General features: G+C 45.6%; 1 protein-coding gene across 4 annotated transcripts in view; it reads right to left on the bottom strand.

Moving 5' to 3' along the window:
- SUSD4 (sushi domain containing 4) overlaps positions 1–17948 on the bottom strand; it is a 59648-nt gene extending 41700 nt beyond the window's left edge. Inside the window, exons 1-2 of one of the 4 annotated variants that reach the window (XM_029046998.2) lie at positions 17761–17948; positions 15896–16093 (exon numbers count right to left, since the gene is read on the bottom strand). In XM_029046998.2, coding sequence (XP_028902831.1) covers positions 15896–16058 — 163 coding nt within the window. In that variant the 5' untranslated portion in view covers positions 16059–16093; positions 17761–17948. The remainder of the gene's footprint in view (positions 1–15895; positions 16094–17760) is intronic. The other 3 variants (XM_029046996.2, XM_029046997.2, XM_007672386.4) reach the window with 3 other exon arrangements.
- Positions 17949–24151: the final 6203 nt, after the last annotated feature.

Here is a 24151-nt window from a genome sequence, read left to right as displayed (position 1 = left end):
TGCAATGGGGCAGACTGACGGAGCCCTGTCATTTTATGCAATGACCTAGCCGAACTCCTGTCACTCTGTGATGGCTAAAAGGGGCTCGAAGCAGCAAATGAAAACATGGCTTAGAAATTACAGTCATTTTACCCTCCCTGCATGAAAGCATCCAGTTCATTTCCCAGACCTGTGCTAAGACCTGCGGTGGGGAGCCACGGAATTCTAGAAGGATGTCTGTTAAACAACCACCTGCTGAACAGTTTGCAAGTTCCCGCCCCCGCCAATTCACATGGCCTTTGATGCTTTTTCTTTCTCCAAGCTGGAAATAATCTGACCAAGCCATCTGCTCCTGAAATAAGAGCTGCAGTGCAAGGACGCTGAAAAGTATGAGTTTAGGCTTGGTGGTGCCAAAATGACATAAGGTCATGTTTTGTCTTCACCAAAAAGCCACATGGTAGTAGATTTCCAAGAGCAAGGTGATGTAGCTTTTGGGCTTTATTAAAAAAAAACCCTGTGAAAATAGTAATAAGGAAGACCAGGACTCAGTGACAAGGCCACATGCAAATTCTACAAGATGCCTGAAGGAGAGAGGGTTTTCTAAAACTTACAAATGCTACTTTGGCACCATCACTTTGCTGTGAGGATCTTACCTCTTTAAACCCACAGCGTACAAGGCACGACTAATGACATGAGCTTTTCCCAGCCCCCGAATTGCAGTTAAATGCCAGGAGAGACTGAAACAAGCTGCTAAGAGGTGGTGCCCCAGCAGTGCTATGCGCAGTCACAAAAACACCTGAAATGCAGTTCATAAAATAGTTGGAGGCTGGTATGAGGTAGCAGTGTTAAACTGCCTCAAAGCAATGTATTTTAAATATGTTCCTGTGTGCCTTTAGCTACACAAAATATTTCAACATATAAATAACTTTGAGTTAAACACAGTGGCTGAATCCCAGCAAGTTTCAAAGGGATTAAATTACTCCAATGAGTTTCCTTGCTAAAATGGGGCATTTATTGCTGCTGCTATGGATGAGGATTTTCAGAGACTACTACATTGCTTAATACCAGCTTCGCCAGTTCGATGTTCTGTGCTTTACAAAATTAGTGTCTGCCCACTTTAATTAGGAACATTAATAATTTATTAATGTTTAATATTGTAATTTCATGATCATTTTACCATATTTTATAGTGTAATGTTGCTCACACCAGAGAGCCTGCATATCACGAGCACTCAAATGACTCTTCGTTCACTGTAATTGGACAACTAGCCTGGGCACTCTTTGCCAGACATAATTATCCACCTACAGACAAACTCTCCTCCAGGTCCATAATGGGTCTGCCTTTTAAACAGACTTATTTTCATTAAATAGAACCTGCCTTAAATGGGCCCTTTTGATTATTTAGTGGGCACCCACGGAGGGCAGGGTCACTCACTAGCCAAAATTCAAGTTCCTCAGTACAAGGCAGCAGCTACTGGCAATGTTCACACTGCATTTCCTCAATGTGTCCATGAGCTAATTTGGCACCGCCCACCAACACTTCTAAGGATCTCCAAGGCATCAGGGGTGCCAAGGCATCCTGCCAACCTAACATCCTAACACCTAACAGTGCTCTGCACATAGTAAGTGCTCAATAAATACAACTGAATGAATGAATCCAAACCCTGGTCCCCGCCGAGGCTTCAGACAGAGCACTGGGGTAGAGGGATCAAGCAGGATTTTTAGGGGGAACAGGTAGCCCCATCATCGGATGACACCATGAACCGGAGCCTAACTGCAACACACAACTTACTATCCCCAGGGAAAGGTTACTGAGGAACAAAACCCGCTGCCAGATGAGGGCCTTGGAAATGTCCACTTCCTTGAGGATCCTCAGGTCCTCTGCTCTTCTACCTGCTTTTGCTAAGTGTTTTATCTTTGGAAATATCCAGGTCTGCACCGGCAGCGAAGACTTGCCCCTGCCTCTGGCGGCTCCACAACTGGCTCAGCCCTGTTCTCTAACCAATCACCGAACTAGCCCATCTTCTGCTGCCACTATACGCCCATCAGCGCATTTGCTACTTTCCTCCTGTCCTCAAGGCATCTCTTCTGCATCCTTCAGGCAACCATCTCGCCAATACTCCCTCACCCGAAAGCCATTCGGGCATCCTGGTTCCATTCATCTGGAGCTCGGCCCGTCGAACTGAGCTGCAATAAGCAGGGCCTGTGTTCCCAGACTTGGCTAGGCTCCAAACCCCCCACCAATATGTGAGACTTTGCAATATGTACAGTAACTAGATGAGGGATGATGAGAGTGGGAGCCTAACGTACCCTGAAACATTTTCCAGAGTCATAACAATGGTGCCTCTGATGGCAGGGTGCACCAGCCGTCGCTGGGGAGAGGCCCAAAGCTCTGGGTCATATTTTCCCTTTTCATCAAAAAGTATCCCTCGCTTACAGCTTTTCTAGTAGATCCTGACTAATTCCTTTCAGATCCAGTGCCTATGGGCCTGAGCTGCTTTGTATAATGGTCTTAAAGAAGGCTTCGTACACTAAATATACTGTATTACACATATTGTGGGAGGCATTCCCTGATTAATTTCCTCCTGCCCAAGTCATGCCAAAAGCCACCTCAGCACTAAGGTACGTATTGATTTGTGTGCTCTATTTCAGCACATTTGTGCACTTATCTGCATTTGCATTCTCTCATTATACTTCTGGTCCTCCAAACAATTTTGCTTCTGCAGGATTTTAAGTTCCTGCCGGGCAGGGATCATGCCTTTACTTACACTGTACTCTCCTAAGGGCTCAGTACAGTGCCCTGCCCAGAAAAGGCATTCAATAAATAGAGGTGATTGATTAGGTAGGCAAGCCTTGGCCTTCCCAATGGATACAATCAATCGCATTAACTGAGCGCTTACTGTGTGCAGAGCACAACTGTTAAAGGAGGGACTAGAAATGAACCCACATGGGATATGGGAAGCAGTGTGGTCTGGTGGAAAAAAAATAATAATAATAATAATGATTAAGGTATTTATTAAGCACTTACTTTGTGCCAGGCACTGTACTAAGCATTGGTGTGGATACAAGCAAATTGGGTTTGATACAGTCCCTATCCCACATGGGGCTCACTGCCTCAAGCCCCATCTTACTGAGGCATAGAGAAGTGAAGTGATTTGCCCAAGGTCACACTGCAGACAAGCAGCGGAGCCGAGATTAGAACCCACGACCTTCTATCTCCCAGACCTGTGCTCTATCCACTCCATGATGCTGCTTCCGATACATGATGCTGCTTTAGGCCAGAGGGAAAGGTAGAATGTGGAACCATGAGCTGAGTGGTCTATGGGGGATGGGGGTGATCAGAGGGCAGGGGGGGAAGAGGAGGAAGGGGATGGGGGAGAGGGGCGGGGGTCCATGGCAAATGCAGGAGGGATATGATCTTTTATGGGAGAGGGGACTGGGTACTCATTCTCACAAAAGAGCTATCAGAAAAGAGCCTGGGCTCGGATATCAGAGGACCTGGGTTCTAATCCTGGCTCCCTCGTTTGTCTGCTATGTGGCCTTGGGCAAATCACTTAACTTTTCTGTGCCTCAGTTTCCTCATCTGTAAAATGGGGATGCAATACGTGTTCTCCCTCTTACTTAGATTGTGAGCCCCATGTGGGGCCTGATTATCATGAAAGTGCTTGACATATACTAAGCGCTTAACAAATACCACAACTGTGGCATGATTCGGAATCCTCAGCCTATCCATCCATGCTGCAAGTGCCCTCCTGCCAAAGAAGGGCTTTGGTGCTCTGATCTTTTCCCAAGACCTGAGTCTAAGCAGGTGTTTGCGCACTGAAACAGCATGAAACTGGGGCAAGTTAAGCCACCCAGAACTCTTCCCCTCCCTCAGAGAGCAACAAAGCCTGGTTTAAGGCTATCATCTTGGACGGCAAATTTTGGTTCTCTCTGAGAAAAAAGGTTTTAAAGCTGAGGGATAAACTCCTGAAACTGGCTGTTGAGATGAAGCGATGCCGCAACTGGCTGTTGAGAATAGAGTCTCTGCCACAACCTTAACAACAGTGATGCAAAGCCATCTGCTCAGAAGACAGCAATTAGCGCCCAGTCCGCTAAGAGCCTTAACTCCCCATACTTCGATCGGTGAGTTGTGGGCCAAAACTGTCCTGCCAGATTCCCCCAACCTTGCACTGTGTCAACTGAAGCGTTACACTATTAGTTTGCAATGGTACCGTTCTGATTTTACAGGAGACAGGCCTATTATTTTTAGCCCGAGTTCAAGTAAAGATGAAATTGAAAATAAAAGTCTGAGATAAAGCCAAATGAATTTCTGGGAGAGAGGATGAAGATGCAGGGAACCCTCGGAGAATCCTGATCAGCTGCCCCTCGTCAGCACCATCCTCTCAGGAGTATCTGGTTCCCTGCTGCTGCCACCTTCTAATCCCAGCTCCTCCGCTTACCAGCTGTGTGACTTTGGGCAAGTCACTTCACTTCTCTGTGCCTCAGTTCCCTCATCTGTAAAATGGGGATTAAAACTGTGAGCCCCACATGGGACAACCAGATCACCTTGAATTCCCCCAGCGCTTAGAACAGTGCTTTGCACATAGTAAGCGCTTAAATACCACCACTATTATTATTACCTTCTGTCTGGTGATGTTGGTTTTTATCTATTAGACCACCATGGCCCATTTTTACTGCATTTTCCTTACCCTCTCTGGGCTGAGGGGGGGACCCCTTGAGGAGTCTTCAGAGCCGGGGCAGGAATGAATACACTCCCACTTCTCCCACAAAGAGCTTGCTACCCCATCCCTTTCCCGTGATTTACAATGCACGTTTTCCAACAGCCCTTTCTGTTGGATCTGACTTCAGGACACATGGTGTCTTTACAGCAAACAGCCAAAGTGACAAGATGCCCAATTCAATAACATCTCCACAATTGGAGAGAGAAAACCCCATGATAACTTATTTTAAGATACCTTCCTTCTCCCAGGGTGAGGTGGAGGGAAATGCAGGTATCAGACACCAGAGGAAACAGTATAAGGAGGTTAACTGCTTACTCATCTCAGAAGCCCGGCCCCAAGACATTCAATTCAATCATATTTACTGTGCGCAAAGCACTGTACTAAGTGCTTAGGAGAGTACAATACAACAACAGACATTCCCTGCCCATAATGAGCTCTCAGTCTAGAGATACCAAGGTTGTCACTGCATAAGGGCCTATTAAACTAGCTAGCTAGCTGTTTCCCTCCAATAGTCTGGATCTCACAATTTAGTCCCGCCTGCAGGACTCAACAAGAATCCTTTCTGAAGCGCTGCAAGGGCAGAAGCCTCCTAAGTGTCACCCCAGTGCCAACTCATCGATACAAGCCAGGGCGGAAAAAGTTGATGGACGGCAGAGCAGACTTCTCAAAACCTAAGGCTCTGGAGTTTGTAGGTGGAAGATTGTGCCATATGGCAACAGTGATTGAATTTTTTCGGCTGCTGGTAAAGTTCATTCCTGAAGGAAGTAGAGAGAAGAGGTGCTTTTTGGGGGTGGCAGGGAGGAGGCGGAACATGCCTCATTCAGAAGGTAAAGTCTGCTCCTGCCCACTCACTGGTCTTTAAAACACGATGGTCAGAAAGGGTTTCTATCCAGAGGTCATTATGAATGACCTTTGTCTCTATAGAAACTAGGGAAGCAGCATGACCTAGTGGATAGAGCAAGGGCCTGGGAGTCAAAAGGACCTGGGTTCTAATCCTGGCTCTGCCACTTGTCTGCCACTTGTGTGTCCTTGGGCAAGTCACTTCACTTCTCTGTGCCTCAGTTCCCTCATCTGCAAAACGGCAATTAAAACTGTGAGCCCTATGTGAGACAGGGACTGTGCCAAACCTGATTATCGTGTATCTACCCCAGCACTTAGAAAAGTGCTTGAGATATAGTAAGTGCTTAACAAATACCATTAAAAAAAAACAAAAACAAAAACTACTAGTTCACAGTGGGACACACCAACACAGCTCCTAGGATCTGAAATTCCTAATTTCAGATTTTACTCCCCCAGCCAAGCTGCAATTTCTAGTTAGGGTCTAAGATTAAGTCAATACAATATATGCAATCTCCTCCAGGATGCCTTCCCTGACTAAGCCCCCGCTTTCCCCTTCTCCAACTCCCTTTTGCATTGTCCTGACTTGTTCCCTTTGTTCTTCCCCTCTTCCAGCCCCACAGCATTTATGTACAGATTTGCAATTTATATTAATATCTGTCTCCCCACTCTAGACTGCAAGCTCATTGTGGGCAGGGAATGTGTCTGTTTATTTTTGTATTGTACTCTCCCAAGCACTTACTACAGTGCTCTGCACACAGTAAGCGTTCACTAAATACAACTGAATGAAAGAATGTCCAATGCTGCCAAATCCTAGATAGGTTCTGTTGGGCTTTTTTTTTAAAAAAAAACAAAAAACAAACCCTCTAAAGAAAGGTTAAAAACAAAAGCCATTCCGGGACGGCCTTTGCTAAAAACAAAATAGTTGTGATGACTGTGAAACACTCACACCACCATGTCCAGTGGGCAAGAGCCACAATCGTTGTCCCAAAACTACAGTATCATAAAATTGAAAGGGACCTCGGGACTCAAGAGGTGGGCTAGTCCCCATCTTTCCAAAGCAAGTTTTATAAATGCAGTGGCATCCTTTATGGAAATCATATTCATTCAATGGTATCCAAAAAAAAAAAAGGTTAAAGTGGCCTGTGGGTTCTGTTGTGGGGGTCCAGAAGCACCCTAGCCAGTCCCTGGTTTGACCCCCACCCCCCGACTCTGCTCCCACCTGAAGGACTCCTGCCCACAAAGGATGCCTGCTCGATTTCATCACAACCATTGGCCCTGCTTCAACTGGCAAACTGGAACATGATTCAGCACCAGGAGAGAGGCTGTCTCTCTCCGCCGGCGCATAGCAGACAACTTAAAAATAGCAAAGCTGTGGCAGAATTTCCTGAGCGGTTTCCTCATGCTGTGACGACACTCACAGCTGCCACTTGCTATGCTTAAAAAAGCTGCCTGGTCACCTCCTTGCTCTCCGCCACTCGGGCATCCTTAGGCTCCAGCGGCTTAGGGCAGAGGACTCAGCCTGTGAAGCCCCGAAGGCGTGATGTCAGCACCCAGGAGGTGGGTTTCACCCTTCATGCTTGCATATGTGCCAGGAGGAGTAAATGTGGGGAGTCCTTTTTGACTCATCCAAAACAAAACAACCGGCAGCGCAGCCCCAGTTGTGGGTTTCTCTAAATGCCCCTCAATTTGGCTCAGAGCCAGTCCTATTTCTCATTCCATAATTTTATCAATCAGGGCACATCCACTTGAACATTCCCAAGAGAAGTGGTAGAACAAGAACTGAGTACTGCATTAAAAGCTTGGAAAAGTAGTGGTAGAATCACTGGGTCTGTTCCCTGAAGCCAAGGAGTTTACCATCCAATACATCTAACAACCTTTGGCTCACTGTGGCTGTCACATATGGCTCTTCTTGGTGCTAAAATGGCCCTTGAGCAGGACCACAGGATGAGAGGAGCCCCTGCCGAACACCCTACAAGTTGTGCCACTATTACGCACAGTTCCGCAGCCTACCTAGGAGCAATGGCAGGGGCCGCTGGCCTCCCTTCAGTCCATCGCTACCAAAGAACAGAAGGGGGAAAAGAAAGTTGGTCAGGAAGAGGTAACCTGTCCAGGGTGGGTACCGACCTCCAGAAGGCCATGGATCCAGATCGCCAAATCTGGGGGCACCAGGAGTCACTGCCAGTGCTGACCCATCGAACTGCCCCTCCCTTCTTTTTTCTTACTTTCCCCTCCTTTGTTCTCCTTTCCTCTCCTCTCTTCTCCTCTCCCCTCCTATCCCTCTGCCACCCTTTGTCTCCCCTCTCCCCTCCTCTTTCCCATCGCATCTGGGAAATATCAGCTATTGCTCTGAAGCAAAATCACAGCACCATGACATCATCACACTGTACCGCATACAACAGGATGTAACCATGTTACAGGTCACACTGTGGGTGGCAAAAAGAACATGACTCTTTGGGTGCCAACTGCTCTAAGCTTTCATTTTATTTGGCTCTTGTGCCAAAGGGTAATAAAATCCAAAATGCCACATGCCAACTCCCATTTCCGATCGATATCTTTGGTCTGGGAAAACATATTTCGAAAGTTCCTTGAGGGTCCGGACCTAAGATCAAACCTCATCTGATTTCTATTTATTCTCTCTCCCCCAAACAAGATAGGCCCTCTACAGAATTCTAACACCACATAACACATCAACACAACACAAACAACAGCCTGCTCGAGAAAGAGCCGGGCTCAGAGAAGCAATGGATGATGATTACAGATGAAATAAACAAGATGGGCTGATGGAGTTTAGGGTGAAAAGGGGCAAACTGCCTGTGCTATACCAACGGTGTAACTCTGACTTTTCAGAAGGGGTCTGACCAGAGCTCAATAACACTTGAACAACCCAAAAACCACTTTTGTGAAACTTATGCAGACATTTTCTATTCATGTAACATGTAGAGCTTGATGCTGAATCTGGGTGCCTCTCTTGCCTGCCCATTAGATTACAAACTACAAATTACAGGAATGTACATAAGTGCTGTGGGAAGAGCAAAGGGAGCAAGTCAGGGTGCTGCAGAAGGGAGTGGGGGAAGAGGAAACACTGGATTACCCCACATTCAAAATCTAGATGATCCTCAAAAACGATGAGGGAAGGGCCACAGGCAATATGCGAAATAACAAACTGTCTTGAGAGAATAATGCTGACATGCTTTTAGAGAGGGCTTTTACTTCCAAAACACTGTCTCATCCATCTCATTTTATTGCCATGTTTTTCCAAGCAATTGGCCTGCCTGAGTGCACCTTCTCTCTCCCCAAGGCTCCAGAGGAAGATGAGCCTGGCTGACCTTTCCTAAGAGGCTGCATACCTGACTCAAGTGGCCAGTATTCACTAGAGTTTGAATATCTGTTTAATGCTCAAGAGGAAACAAACATGGTAGGATCCTCTTTAATTTGCAGTTGATGTTTACCAGTCAATCAACCAATGGCATTCATTGATGGTCTCTTCATTCCGAGCAGAGCACTTGACCCAGCCGGCTCATACAGAACACCACCAGATTTTGCAGAATCTAACACAAAGAAGAGTCTACTCGAGAAAGAGCTGAGCTCAGGTGATCAAAGAGTGCTGAAATTACAGATGAAACATACAAGATGCTCACCTCTAGGCTGTCAGCTCGTTGTGGGCAAGGAACAAGCCTGCCAACTCTGTTGTACCATAGTCTCCCAAGAGCGTAGTACAGAGCTCTGCCAGGAGTAAGAGTTTAATAAACACCATTGATTGATTAAATAAGGGGCAGATACGGTGTAACAAAGCAGAGTGTGAACAGTGTCAAGCGGATTATCCTGTGCACAAATCATTGCTAACCATGTTTTTCACGGGACACAGCGGGAATCTGACAGGAAATCAAAATTCTTCCCTTACCCCAGAGACATTCCCCAATTTAAGATTTTTCTCTTCCCAGTCTTCAGGTACAATCCAAGGTTCAAGAAAACACCCAAAACGGTAGGTCTTCCTTTATTTAGGTCACAAAATAGAAACTCCTGAGCTTCTCTATTAGCGTTCTCACTCTCTCTCATATATGTGCTCTCTTGACCCATTACACCCATCCCACTCTGCTCATTCTTCCCACACTAACTTTACTGTATCTGGCTTTCAACATCAACCCTGACCCTTTGTTCATGCCCCACCTCCAGCCTGGAATTCTGTTCCCCTTCAAATGGGCCAGACCACATTTCTGAACTCAGTGGCACCTTAGCACTCACAAATATCTGTCCACTCTATTTATTTAGCCCACTCTAGTTGTAAACATGTTTGTATCCGCAGTTAGAATGTAAGCTCCTCATGGGCAGGGGACATGGGCAGAGGACTTACCACTTAAGTTATTCTGCACTTCCCAAGCATTTAGTTCAGTTCACTGCACCAAGTGGGTGTTAAATAAATACTACCACCACCACCTCAGCCCTGCCCAAGGGTAAAACTCTTCTGAAACCCCATCTCCACCAGGAAGCATTCCCTGATTAATTTTCCAACACCACTGGTCATCCCATCCAAATAGGCCCCACCAAAAAAGGCGGGGAGGAGAGAGATGACGAATATCGGCTAAAGAAAAAGATAAGGATGGGAAGAAGACAAGTGAGAGGCTCACCAAGATGATGGGAAAGATGATGGAGTAATAGAGCTTTTTTCAAGCCGAAGCACTATATCTGGGGGAGAGGATATGACTGAGTGCAGGCATACGTTGGGGGATACATATTATCCACCACAACTGTGTCAAAGAGCATTATCCGGTGGAGAGTGCAATAGGCTGGGAATCGGGAAACCAGGGTTCTAGTCCCTGCACTGCTTCTGGCCTGCCATGTGATCTCGGTCAAATCACTTAACCTCTCTGGACCTCAGTTTCCTCAGCCATAACATGGCGTAATAAAAATGTGCCTCTCCCTACCCAATAGGGTTGCTGTGTAGTTAAAATGAGATAATTGATGTCAAAGTCCTTTGGTTGAATTTAAGACCCAACATATAATGAAATAGTCTTCAAAACATTTCTAACTTAATTGGAAGGTTGACAATGCTCTGCACACAGTAAGCACTCAATAAATACGATTGAATGAATTGAATGAAAAAAAGAAAACACTGACTTAGTATTTGATTTAACATCACTTTCACTCACCACAGACCATTTGGCACTCTATATATACCATAGTAAATTTCTGTATGAAATCACAGATTTGTTTGTTTCCTCTCTGAGATCTGCTAGATTTCCCTGAATTGAAGGGTTTGCAGAACTCGGAGAATGTAGTTTATATCCTGGAGAACTGGATTTGGAAACCATCTGACTCCAGAGTATTCAAGGCAGATTTGTCACAAAATGAAATTGATCCAAAGTGGATATTTTCTTTCTCTTTGTGTGTTTCTCCAATGCATTCAGTTCACCTGACATATTTCAATTGGAAGCTGCCCAAAGGAGAGCAGACCCTCCCTTGCTGCCCTACAAAAATGGAACACACTGTCTGTCACAATTCTCAGAGCTCCGTTCTACTCCCACACCAGTGATTTACAAGGACCTAAAACGACTCAATCCCAAACAGAAGAATGTGTCACCAGGTTGAGCCATCTTTTTCTAACTTCATTTCTCTTCCCCATCTTCAGGATTAAGAGGCTGAATTTTCCAGATGATAACCTTAAAGTAATTATGGTTTGGACTCATTGTACTTCTCCCTTTTGTCCAAGGATCTTCGTTTGTATGTGTTCACTGACACATGCTTCCGAATGCTGTAACGATGTCTAAGCCCTTCTTCTAATCTGTTTCTCTCTCTGCTTCTGCCCTTTTTGTTTTTCTTGCCAAGTATTCTCATCTTACCTTGTTTAAAATTAATAAAGCAATTTCCAGACTCTAAATTAAGTTATTTTAAAGTGCATTTTAAATTCCAGTTCACATGCAAACCATCTTCCCTCCACTTGCAAAGCATCAAGTTTCTAAGCACAAGCTCATACCTTAAGAAAGCTAGCACTAGTTGCAGATAAACTAGCCAGAAATGGAGCTTGCAGCTGAGTACCGAATCTTCCTGATGAGGAAAAGACCTCAGAAAACAGTTGCCGGTCACGGGCAACCCCTTGGGCAACCAGACGCAATAGGACAGCAAGAGGCAACCACTACCTGCACACGCTGTGGAAAGGATTGTCGTTCACGGAATGGTATTTGATCACACTGAATAATGCCTCCCCGACGGCAGCATCGTCTTCCAATCTTGGAGGGCCGATTCACAAACTTTTGGAAGTATCGATGAACTCTTTCGCAGAGAGCTGGGCCCACTCAGCACAGAGTGGTTTCCTGGGGTGGTCAATCAGGAAAGGGCAGTGGCCACTCGTATGAAAACAAAGGGGAAATGCCAACCCTGGAAGAACCGCCTCTTTTGAGGATTCAGGACTATCCATCCATCAACAGTATTTTTTGAGTGTCTACTGTGTACGGAGCACTGTAATAAGTGCTTCTTAAAACGATGCTGATCCAGAACTAGCTTCCCCTCTCATACGTTTCCTTCACTGGAAAGGGACTGCAACCAGAGAGCTACACATGGGCACATATGCAAAAATTCACCATGATCAAAGTTCTTAGGCTCACAGAATTGCATCTGTAGTTTCGCACAGCATATGGAGAGAACAAGGTCTCCTCTCTGAACTTCTTCCTCACTGACTTCCTTTCTGGTTCAGTCTTTTGCTACAGTACTTTTGGGGGGGGCACTTGTCTTTCTCTTATTAGCCACCATGGCTAGGGTACTTCCACTAGAACTCATCAAAAATGAAAACCCCAAATTCACAATTCAGGGCCTGAGTAATAGACTTGTTTTGATTGATGAGAAAAGAAAGCTTGTCTGCTCACAACACTGGACTCTGAAACAGAATTTTTCAGGCCCATAATGCTTTCTGTTTTGGTCCCTCAGGTTTTGAAACCGAACAACATGACATCAGAAATACTGAGGCCAGCAGAAGATCCTCATACCATGTTCCCTCAAATCCTTCCTTAGAACACGGAGGCTGCATTGGTAGAGACTAGGGAACGGGAAATGGCTCTATTCTTGGCTCTTACATCCCCTTGCGCCTGTTACTTAAACTTCTTTCCTTAGTCCACCCAGTTCCTTGAGGAGAAAATGGAGAAATCTCATACAGTCAGTTCTATCACAAGGGTATTTTCATTACACGATCTGGACATGACTAGAGAGAAGAATTAGGGTATTTTCTTCCCACAACACCATTCTGTTCTAGATACAACAGAATCCTCAAGTCGGCATAAGCAGAAAGAAGAAATGGATGCACTCATGTATGTGGCACTGGTCAAGGTGTGATTATTAGGATTATTAAGATTATTTACTGTACTGTAGAGGATTCTGTGTTTATGTTTTTGCAATTTTATATTTAATACTTTGAAATAGCAGTGAGAGGTGTAAAACATTCAAATGGTAGACATAACAGTATTATAAGAAATGGAATATAAAAAAGTCAGTCATAGTGGTATCTTTGAACCATCTACCTCTTAACCCAGTGACACCCAATCAACCCAGCTAATGTAATTTTCCCATAAAAAGACTCTTCAAGAGAGTGCTATGACAGAAATGGGGGTACTCTTTTCCAGTGGCATAATAACAAAATCAGGGACCCCACAAAAGGCTCCTAAAGGGTCTTCTTTGTGCTCAAAACCAGAGTAATAAGGGAAGAAAAGAAACTAATGAAGTTGTCTGCTTAGGTCCCATCTTGCCCAGAGCCTCTGTGACAGCATAATGAAGAGAAAACCAAAGCATGGGGTGGGCATAAAATAGCCCCTCCTTCTCTCTCTCTCTCATGGGGCCATCCACACTCTGTTTTACTAGGTCACAATTTGAGCAGTGGTTACTACTCCATTCCTTACCTTTTTCACAGGGACGTATGGGGTCCAGAGTTAGTATAGGAGCCAGGTTTCAACCTTCCGTTGGAACCTTAAATCCCAATTTGCTCTATGCCCAGATCTCCTACAGTGTGAGGGGTATGTTCTGGCAAAACCCAACATACAAGAAAACTGGCACAGGTAGAACTTTCCCATTCCCGCATCACAGGTGGGCAAACAAGCCTTTTTTTCCCAATACCCCTGCATACTGTCTCCAAACAGACCCTTGCTGTTGGACAAATGTTCCCTAATTCCTAACAATGTCTTGGCCAAAACTTACAATGAAAACACACATGATGGGAGAACGGAACATATTCAATATTACTGCCATGGTAATTGACAAGTGTTTCTTCTCCAAAACCTCCTTTAAAATATATACCTATTGAATGAATCTCTCCCAAGAAAGCTTGAGATAGGATAACTAAGATGCAGTTGAGGAAAGAAGGGGAAATCAAAGAGGAAAAATCTGAGGAGGAAGCTACGATGGGCATGGAAATAGGTGAAGGAACAGGAGAAAGGCCATCCATCCCCCAAACCAATCAATCCATCAAGAGTCTTCAGTGAACGCCAACATGTGAAAAGCACTGAACTAGGCACTTGGGTGAAGAAGACAGGAGCAAAAGACACAACCTCTGCCTTCAAGATGCTTACACTCTCATAGGAACTTACAACCAATCTTCCTGGGTGCCTTGAACTAAAGATGAGCTTCTGGCTCTCCAGCAGATTGACCCACTTGAAGAGACTTAGTAATTTCCATGTTCCACTCCTTGATGCTCAGCCTACTCAACAGTCTATTCCAACCCTGTATTCAAGAACCACTTTTGTGAAAAATAAAAGCACCAGAAGAAGCATTCCTTGTAAAGTTCCTCACCCAAAAGAGGGTAGATAATAGCTAATATTGATTAGCAGTGAAACAGCATGACCTAGAAATCAATGTAACTTCTGTGGGAGTCAGACAGAACCCAGACAAAGATATGCACAGCATGACATATGCCTTGCTAAGAAGAATGCAGTTCAAGATCCCAAACGAAATAACTAAATCTTCCACACAAAGCCTCATTTGTTATTTTCTGTTCCCCTTAGGAGCAATATTTTAATAACAATAATAACTATTATTATTATGGCATTTGTTAAGCACTTACTATGTGCCAGGCACTGTACTAAGCACTTGGGTAGATACAAGCAAATCGGGTACTTTAACCAGGTATTCTATCCTCCCCTTGGAATTCTCAAAAGCTGTTAAAGTTAGAGGAAAATAGAAAAATAATTGGCCTTTCCCTTGATTTTTTTCCAATTGAAATTTATTAGTAGAATAACAGTACCTGAGATCAGGATACCATTTGTTTTCATTATTTAAAGCTAAGATCGGAAAGACCTTAGAGAAATTTAGGGATAGAAAATCATGATGGACTCTGGGGAACTTTGAGAATCAAACTCTGACAGCAGCTCCTTCTTCCCTCCTCAACTGAGACAACCAACAGAGATTTTATTTGTTCCCCCCAAGTACTAAATATGCCTTATATTAGAATCCCACTCAGGAGATCCATTTTAATCCAACTAACTTCTTCTTCCCTCAAGAGTACTTTCTTTTACACTGAACACTTTTTCTGTCACTGAGACCTAAATCAGAGCCAGAAAATTTATAAATATATCCGAATATAAATATCTGAAAAGGCCTAAAAAATGCAAAGGAAATCTACCTTGGATCAGGGGTGATTTTCAGGCAAGGGAATTCTATTTTAGGAAGCATTTATGCTCTCTTCTCCATGTTGTTTCCCCTGTGGTTCAACTTTTGCCCAGTGTCTCCACCACGGAAAGACTATATCCCCTTCTGTTGAGGTCTGGGGATCAACAACAGTAATCTACAGGAGGGCGCATTGACCGACCCACAACTTGCTTCTCTTTGCTAAAGCAACTACAGTATGTTCCTTAAATTATTACTGAAAGAATTGTGGGGAGAGCAGAGACAGGGAAAGATTTGAGGGGCAGGTTATGGGATGATGGCAATCTGGTTTTCTGTGTATGTGTTTAAGTGATGTACGTTGGCGAGTTAAAGTGATCTATCAATAATTATGGGTTGGAACACATTTTCTATAGAAGGGTATGTTTGAGGGGGAGCTCCCATTTCTTCTATCTTTAATTCATTTTAATTTGTCTCCCCCTCTAGACTGTAAGATCCTTGTGGACAGGGATCATGTCTTCCAACAGAACTGTATGACACTCTCCAAAGTGCTTAATAGAGTGCTTTGCACACAGTAAGCGCTCGATAAATTCCACTGACTAACTGAAGTGAGGGAACAAGCAAAAGTCACTTTAATTCTTCTGTGTGGAAGGGAAAGGTGGAGGGTCAAGGAATGGCAGGAAGCACTCTTTCAAAGCTACAACCCCCTTCTTGACTTTCTGAGACCTAATCTCTTACCCCACCTCTATTCCAACATCATTTGAGAAAGTCACTCACCACCGGTTAGCTGGGCAGGCCCGAAACAGAGCACCAGCTGAAACCACAAGGCTACTGTGAAGAGTCTTGAGGACGACTGATGTTGTTGTTGTTGCTGCTGCTGCTGCTGCTGCTGCTGCTCCAGAAACGAACCTCTGCTGTTTGGGTTCATTCCATGATACATCTTTTATCCACAGAGGGCATCCAGGTTGCAAGAGTCTGCAACAAGGGACACAATACGACGGTCCTCTAGAACTCTCGGGTTTCCTTCACACAGGCACTGGGCACCTCTATACCCACCTCCCCAGTCATCATTCATTCATTCAATGGTATTTATTGACCGCTTGCTATGTGCAGAGCACTGTACTAAGCGCTTGGAACGGACAATTCGGCAAGAGATAGAGACAATCCCTGCCCAATGATGGGCTCACAGTCTAAACTGGGGAGAGAGTAAAGCAAAACAGAACAAAACAAAAACAATACAACATCATCAAGATAAATGGAATCAAGGAGATGTACACCTCATTATCAAAATAAATAGGGTAATAAATAATATATACAAATGAGCACAGAGCTGAGGGGAGGGGAAGAAGGAAGAGCAGAGGGTGGGGGGGGGAGGGGGAACAGAGGGAAAGGGGTTCCCAATCTGGGAGGGCCTCCTGAAGGAGGTGAGCTCTCAGTAGGGCTTTGAAGAGGGGAAGAGAGTTTGGTGGATGTGAGCTCCCCCTTGCCTGGTCCCTTTCCAGTCACCCCCTGGAGCCTCATTATTTAATAAGCGTCACTCGCCTGCGAGTCTCCCCGGAACGTTTTTTTTTTTCGTTTTGGTTTTTTTGCAGAAACCCCAGGCTGGAGGTGGAAGGGCAGCGGTTCGATGCGAACCTGATCTGCCCAGGCCCCGCAGTTGCCCCCATGACGTGAAAGTGTGAAGCCGGCGTGGGGTCTCACGGATGCCAGGACACTTTTTTTCTCCCTAGGCCTCTTCCAAATTCCACTCCAAGAGAGGAACCGGCGCGGCGTTGGATTCCCGCAGCTACTTAGCGGCTTTTCCACGGGATCAGGAGTGCTCTATTGCACAACCTCCACGAGCCTTGCCGGCTGTCAGTCCGGCACAGGGGAAAAAAAAAAACCCAACCCGCCCCCCCCCTTTTACTCTCCTCCTCCGCTCATTGATTCATTCATTCAGTCGTATTTATTGAGCGCTTACTATGTGCAGAGCACTGTACTAAGCGCTTGGAATGTGCAATTAGACGGGCCCACAGTCTAATTGGGGGAGACAGACGGCAGAGTCAAACAGAACGAAACAAAAACAAGGCAACATTATCACGATAAATAGAATCAAGGGGAGGTACACCGCATTAACAAAATAAATAGGGTAATGAATAATATACACGAATGAGCACAGTGCTGAGGGGGGGGGAAGGGAAAAGAGCAGAGGGTTGGGAGGGTTGGGGGGAGGGAGAGCTCAGTCTGGGAAGGCCTCCTGGAGGAAGTGAGCTCTCAGTAGGGCTTTGAAGAGGGGAAGGGAGGGCTCAGCCTGGGAAGGCCTCCTGGAGGAGGTGCGTTCTCAGTAGGGCTTTGAAGAGGGGAAAGGAAGGCCTCCAGGAGGTGGTGAGTTCTCAGTAGGGCTTTGAAGAGGGGAAGGGGGGCTCAGTCTGGGAAGGCCTCCCGGAGGTGGTGAGCTCTCAGTAGGGCTTTGGAGAAGAGAGGGTTCACTCAGGGAAGACCTCCCGGAGGAGGTGAGCTCTCAGTAGGGCTTTGACCAGGGGAAGGGAGGGCTCAGTCTGGGAAGGCCTCCCGGAGGAGGTGAGCTCTCAGGGGAAGGGAGGGCTCCACCCGCACGCCGCCGCTTCCCGGGTGGAATGCCTTCTTCTCCTTCGCCGCCTTACCTGTGGGTCTCAGGCGTGCAGCCGCCTCCCGCTCCGCTCTCACCCGCATCTGGGCACGACCTCTGCCGCTGCGTGAGCAAGACCAAAGTGTCGGCGGGAGCGGGAGCAGCGGAGAGGTGCGGGAGCGGGGGCCCCCGGTGCCCGCCTCTCCCCCGCGCCGGCCGCCGGAGGAACGAACGGCAGCCCCGCAGAGCGCGCGCGCCCGCGCGCGGTGGAAGGGCGACGGGGGGGGGGAGGGCGGGGGGCCGGAGGGGGCGCTCGTGCTTCCCCCCTACCTGCAGGCGGGAGCGCGCGTGCGCGCGCGGCGGCCCGATGGAAAGGGGGAGCCCGGCCGCGCGCATGCGCGCGGGGCTCCCGCCGGGACCGGCCGAGAGAGAGAGCGCGAGCGAGCGCGCGCGCGCGCGCGGCTGCACCTGTGCGGGCACGAGCCGGGGGAGGGGGTGCGTGTCGCGCGCCGCCCGGCTGTTTAGCCGAGCCACAGGTGGGCCGCAGGAGGCCCGGCCGGGGAGTCGCCGGTCGTGGGTTCTAATCCCGCCGCCGCTGCCGCCGCTCGTCGTCTGGGCGCGACCTGGGGCAAAGTCGCTTCCCTTCTCTGGGCCTCGGTGACCTCATCTGGAAAATGGGGATGGAGACTGGGAGCCCCACGTGGGACCACCTGATCACCTTGTATCTCCCCCCAGAATTTAGAACAGGGCTTGGCACATAGGAAGCGCTTAACGAATATCAACATTATTATTAACTTCTCTATGCCTCAGTGACCTCATCTGGAAAATGGGGATGGAGACTGGGACCCCCACGTGGGACAACCTGATCACCTTGTATCCACCCCCCCCCCCAGCGCTTAGAACAGGGCTTGGCACATAGGAAGCGCTTAACGAATACCAACATTATTATTAACTTCTCTGCGCCTCAGTGACCTCATCTGGAAAATGGGAATGGAGACTCGAGCCCCACGTGGGACAACCTGATCACCTTGTTTCCCCCCCAGCGCTTAGAACGGGGCTTGGCAAATAAGAAGCGCTTAACAAATACCAACATCATTATTATTGTTATTAACTTCTCCTTGCCTCAGTGACCTCATCTGGAAAATGGGGATGGAGACTGGGAGCCCCACGTGGGACAACCCGATCACCTTGCATCCACCCCCCAGCTCTTAGAACAGGGCTTGGCACATAGGAAGCGCTTGACAAATACCAACATTATTATTATTATTGCCCTCCCAGCCTTTCCTATAGTCCCGGTCCCCTCGCTCGGGTTTCTCGGCGGTGTGGGGTATGGACCTCCAGCCCCGAAAGTGAACAACGATGGTCTTCGCCACGTGCTCATAATCACACGAGGGCCCCACGATCCAAGTAGGAAGACCACTAGGTGTTTGATCCCCATTTTTCCGACGGGGAAAATGAGGCACAGAATAGTGAAGTGACCCGAACAAGGTCACGCAGCAGGCCAGGGACAGAGCTGGAATTAGAATCCGAGTCTCTTGAATCCTGACCCTGGGCTCACCCCCTGCAAGGCCACACTGCTTCTCAGGACCTCCAGGGAGGGGCTTTAATTACACTTAAAACTCCTTCTTTGTACAACCAGTTGAAAGATTGGAACCAGTTTCTATCCGGTGCTGAAATCACTTCCCAGTTGTGAGCCACTTGAGGTTGTGTGTTTGCTCTCTCGGCCCCATGTGGTCCACCCCGGCCTGAACGTTTGGCACACCATTGGAGAGGTGTCTAGGCATCGGTGGTAATTATAATATTTAGTAATAATAATTATGGTGCTTGTTAAGCGCTTACTATGCGCCAAACACTGTTCTAAGCCCTGGGGTTGGTACAAGTTAATCAGGTTGGACACAGTTTCTGTCTCACATGGGGCTCCCGTTCTTATCCCCATTTTACAGAAGAGGTAACAGGAACAGAGAAATTAGGTGACTTGACCAAGGTCACACAGCACATACGTGGCATACCCAGGATTAGAACCCAAGTCCTTCTGACTCTCAGGCCCATCGGTGAGACTAGGAAGAACTGCTTAGAGCTCATCTGGTCCAGCCACACTGTGCTTCTACGAGTGACTTGAGGGAGTCTTTGGTGCCAATTTAGAATGGATGGGCCTGAAAGTCAGAACTCTCCATTCAGCACCAGTTCTGACAAACCACTCCTTGACTGCCAGCTCCCTTAGAGTTTCTTGCACAGAAACAGATTCATTGTTACCCCTGCTGTCACACCCTTGGGGCTTGTTCCCTCTTCAACTCACTTGTTCTCACATTAAATGTTATATTGTTCTCTCCCAAGTGCTTTGTACTGGGCTTTGGACACAGTAAGTGCTCAATAAATACAATCAAATTAATTTACCTCCAACGCCATGTGATTGCACAAATAACTGCAACTATGAATCTCAGCCCAAGTGCCCAGTGCTATATTTTCAAAATAACTGCAGTGTGTAAAATTTAAGATATTTAAAACAAAATCCAACAAGAGAATATTCTGTCTTTTTATTTGCTTATTCACTGGATGCATTTTCATTAACATTAAATCCTTAGTACTTTTATCTTGTTCCAAGAAAGTTAAATAAGTGTTATAAGGCATATTTAGTAATAGCCCCTTCACATTTAAATCTATTTTGATATATACATATATGCTTCATTTTTAAAGATGATGAGATTCTATCCATCTGTAAAAATGTAGCTGAAATGAACGGTACAGGACCAACCTACTTTGCCACATTGTTTGAAACTTGAGGATAGATTTTTTACGGTGTTAATAGGTTTGTCCTATGCTGGGACTGTCTCTGTTTTGTAGCCTGCCTCTTGGTAATCCAATTTTTGTTCAAGGAGAGCAACCTTAACCTTTCTTCGGTTGACCTCTCTGCTGCTGCAGCGGTCTCCAAAGCAATCCACCGCTGCTCTATCACATTGTTTGTGATTGCCATGCTATGTCTTCAGTCAGTCAATCAGTGATATTTATTGCGCATTTACTGTGTGCAGAGCACTGTACTAAGCACTTGGGAGAGTACAATGTAACAGAGTTGGTAGACACATTCCCTATCCACAAGGAGTTTACAGTTTAGACCTTCTATGTTTATTCTTCCCTCCTGGCTTAGGTGTGCCCCCCCCCTTAAATTCACCCTACAACAGCTACTTAGGAATCCTGCTCTTATCTATACTTGTGCAGGGAAACTGTGTTTTTGTGAGCACTGACTGCTTCCGTGCTGATGGGCGTTTTGATTGTATGGTCAGTTACATGCATTGGCTCTAGACTGTAAGCTCCTTCTGGGCAGGGCAGCTCCTTATGAAGGAGGGAGGAGAGAAGCAGGGGGAATTAGAAATGAGGGGGTATGGGGCACCCAGTAGAGAGATCAGCAAAATGTCTTCACCTAGTATGACTAACTTCTACTTTCAGAGAAGTCAGTTGTATCCCAAGAATGCAATTCAAATAGGCTGATCCCACCCAAACCCTCTGTAATTCTGTTATATTGTACTCTTCCAAGCTTTAGTACAGTGCTCTGCACTTACTAAGTGTTCAATAAATACCACTGATTTGCTGCCACAGTTTCAGTGAGTTCATAAAAACTGCTTTCTGCCTTTCATCCTTTGAAGCTATTGTCTGCTTCCTATAATAAACTTCAATTTGCTTAATGTTGGTTATATCATTAGAAAAAAACGAATACAGTCTGATTAAGTATGTGTTCTTTAACTAAAGTTACCTAGTTGGTGAAAAACTTTTCTAGTCATTTATTTTTTGCTTAAATTTCTGTCTCTCTAAGCCTTGTTTTTTTTAATACATCTTCAGTGCCTAATACCGCATCTCTGTAAAATTAAGACCCCTAAAAACTTTTGCACTTTTAGTGAGATTGTCTTAAAAAAGGACCCCCTCATTTAGCTTTTCTCAGTTTTTATTCCAGAACTATGCCTCCTCTAGCATACTGTCCACTAACGAACCATGTTTCTTTCATCCTCACTTTCAACACACCACCCAACCTATCATCCACTAGATAGTGGGAAAACTGTTGTTTTATGATTTTTTAATGCTCAGGATTCCCTTAACTACATGATTATTTTTGTACCATCTCATGCACCTTTAAAATCTGTGGTGAGAATGCTTCCAGCCACTTTTCCTTTTAACTCGTTCCATTCTCCTTAACCTTTATTAACTTGAAACTTTTCCAGAGTCTTCCACTTACTCTCACTGCCCACCTGCCAACTACTTACACCTTCTACCCCTCGCCTAAGTCTAAAGCAGATCTGGCCCCCTGTCCTCATGGAGTGGGAGGGGGATGCAGAACATAGGTATCTATCATTACCCATCTTCAACACTTCTAAATAAATGCACATTCTCATATATTTATTGTGATTCCATTATTGACAAATATTTTTATGTCTGATGTCCCATTAGAGTGTAAGCTCCTTGTGGGGAGGGAACATGTCAGGTCTCTGTGGTTCTTTCTCCTGTGCTTAATACAGTGCATTGCACTCTGAAGAGAGTCAAATACAATCATCACTACTACTGTCTTTAAGGTGCAGGCTACGGGCATCTGCATGCTGCTGGAACACAAGATGGGCAGCAGTGACCACTACAGGAGGAGTTGCCAATGTGTGAGTGGCACTGGAGGAGGGAGGAGAGAAACAGGGGGCATTAGGAATGAGGGAGTAAAGGGGACCCAGTAGAGAGATGAGTGGAATGTCTTCACCTAGAATGACAAACTGCTACTTTCAGCCAAGTTGGTTGTATGCCAAGAATGGAATTCAAGTAGGCTGATCCCACCCAACCCCTCTGATAATATCTGCAAGGGATTATATAATACACGACACATTTCAACGTTCACAGCCTCAACACTGTAGTTAAGCCGACAAACAGACTTCTATGACATCCCCATCTTGCCTCGCTTGTACTTTTCAAGCAATCATTCTCTGGAACTGCAAAATTCCATGCTTAGTTTCAGTTGAGAGACAATCATTTTTAAAGTACGAGCCAAATACACCCAGCCTCTTTATGTTTTCAGCCTAGAGAGGCTGAAAAATACCCAGTTTCATTGAGGGAATAAAAAGACACATGCCATTTTTAAAGCATTTTTAAAGCATTTTAAAGTTATTTTTTTCATGAAAATAACTCAAAATTATAGGAATTCTAAAAGGATAACCCTGAGTTTCCAAGCTTTCCCAGAAAACTCGGGACCTAAAGTTTCAAAACAGAATGGAATAACTGTTTAATATAATATGTATAATATTTAATAAATAGCTCTGTTCTTCTACTAGAGATGAACTTTGTTCCAGCTCTATACAGAAGTATTTCTGTGCCCCAGTCTCCGTTTTAAGAAACCTATTACTTTAATGCAGTAAGGTTTCAAGTGCAAACACATAAAAATTTGAAAATGGAAACATCTAATCTCTCATGACAATTTTAACTTGTCCAGACAGTATTTTTCAGTTATAATTAGACACTTTTGGGATAGGCTATTTCTCACACACATACTGGGTATGCAATGTAGGTGAATGACTGTTACTATGGAAACAATAACTTTTGTATTCCCTGACATATCATTTTATTTTTTGTTAAAAGGTATGTATGCTGAATGTTTGCTCCTAAGCACTCCCTTAACGGAAGACTTTCATTCAGTGTCCTTGATGTTTGCCCTTTTTTGGCAGAGGAAGAAAACAGGAGTAGCAAGTTTGCATCTCTGAAGATGAAGTTGAAAAATGTCTCTAAGTATATTTTCAGGCATATTATCTGACTGCAGTGCAACCCTTCGAAGAAAAATGGTGAGGAAGACCTGGGTTTTAGTCTCAGCTTCACTACTTGTCTGCTTTATGTACTGGGACAGATCATTTAATCTCTGTGCCTCAGTTTCCTCATTTGTAAAACAGAGATAAAATATCTGCTCACCTTCCCTCAAACTGAGAACTCCCTGTGGGGCAGGGTCTGCACCAGGACCGATTATCGTGGATCTAACCCAGTGTTTGGCTCTTAGTAAGGCCTTAGTAAACACCATCATTAAGAAAGGGGTTACGGTTGGACTACTTCTAGCTCCTCCCCACAGGTCTAGCCAGGGACTCTGGGCAACATGTCCAAGAATTTGAAGTGTCCTCGGCAGGCAGAAAATTCCTCTGTGAATTGAGATTCCCTCATCTTTTCTTTCTAGAGCCAGACTGAGATTTGGACATTTGTCTATTGGTTTATAAGACGAGGCACTTTTTGTCTTTTGCCAGAGGGAAATATGGGGCAGCTGAACTTCTGACTTGTCCCTAACTTCTCCCTTATGTTCTTATCACAAGTAGTAATAAAGAACATTAGAAATGCCATTACTAGGTCAGTCTAGCTAGCTCAATAAATCTGTTTCTAACCATCAGGACAGGATGCTGAGAAGACCAGGGAGCTCCTTGACTTCCTAATGATGAGGAAGTCATCAT

This window comes from Ornithorhynchus anatinus, chromosome 19 (genome assembly GCF_004115215.2).
Source record: "Ornithorhynchus anatinus isolate Pmale09 chromosome 19, mOrnAna1.pri.v4, whole genome shotgun sequence".
Lineage (NCBI taxonomy): Eukaryota > Metazoa > Chordata > Mammalia > Monotremata > Ornithorhynchidae > Ornithorhynchus > Ornithorhynchus anatinus.
This window is presented reverse-complemented; position numbering and strand designations above follow the sequence as displayed.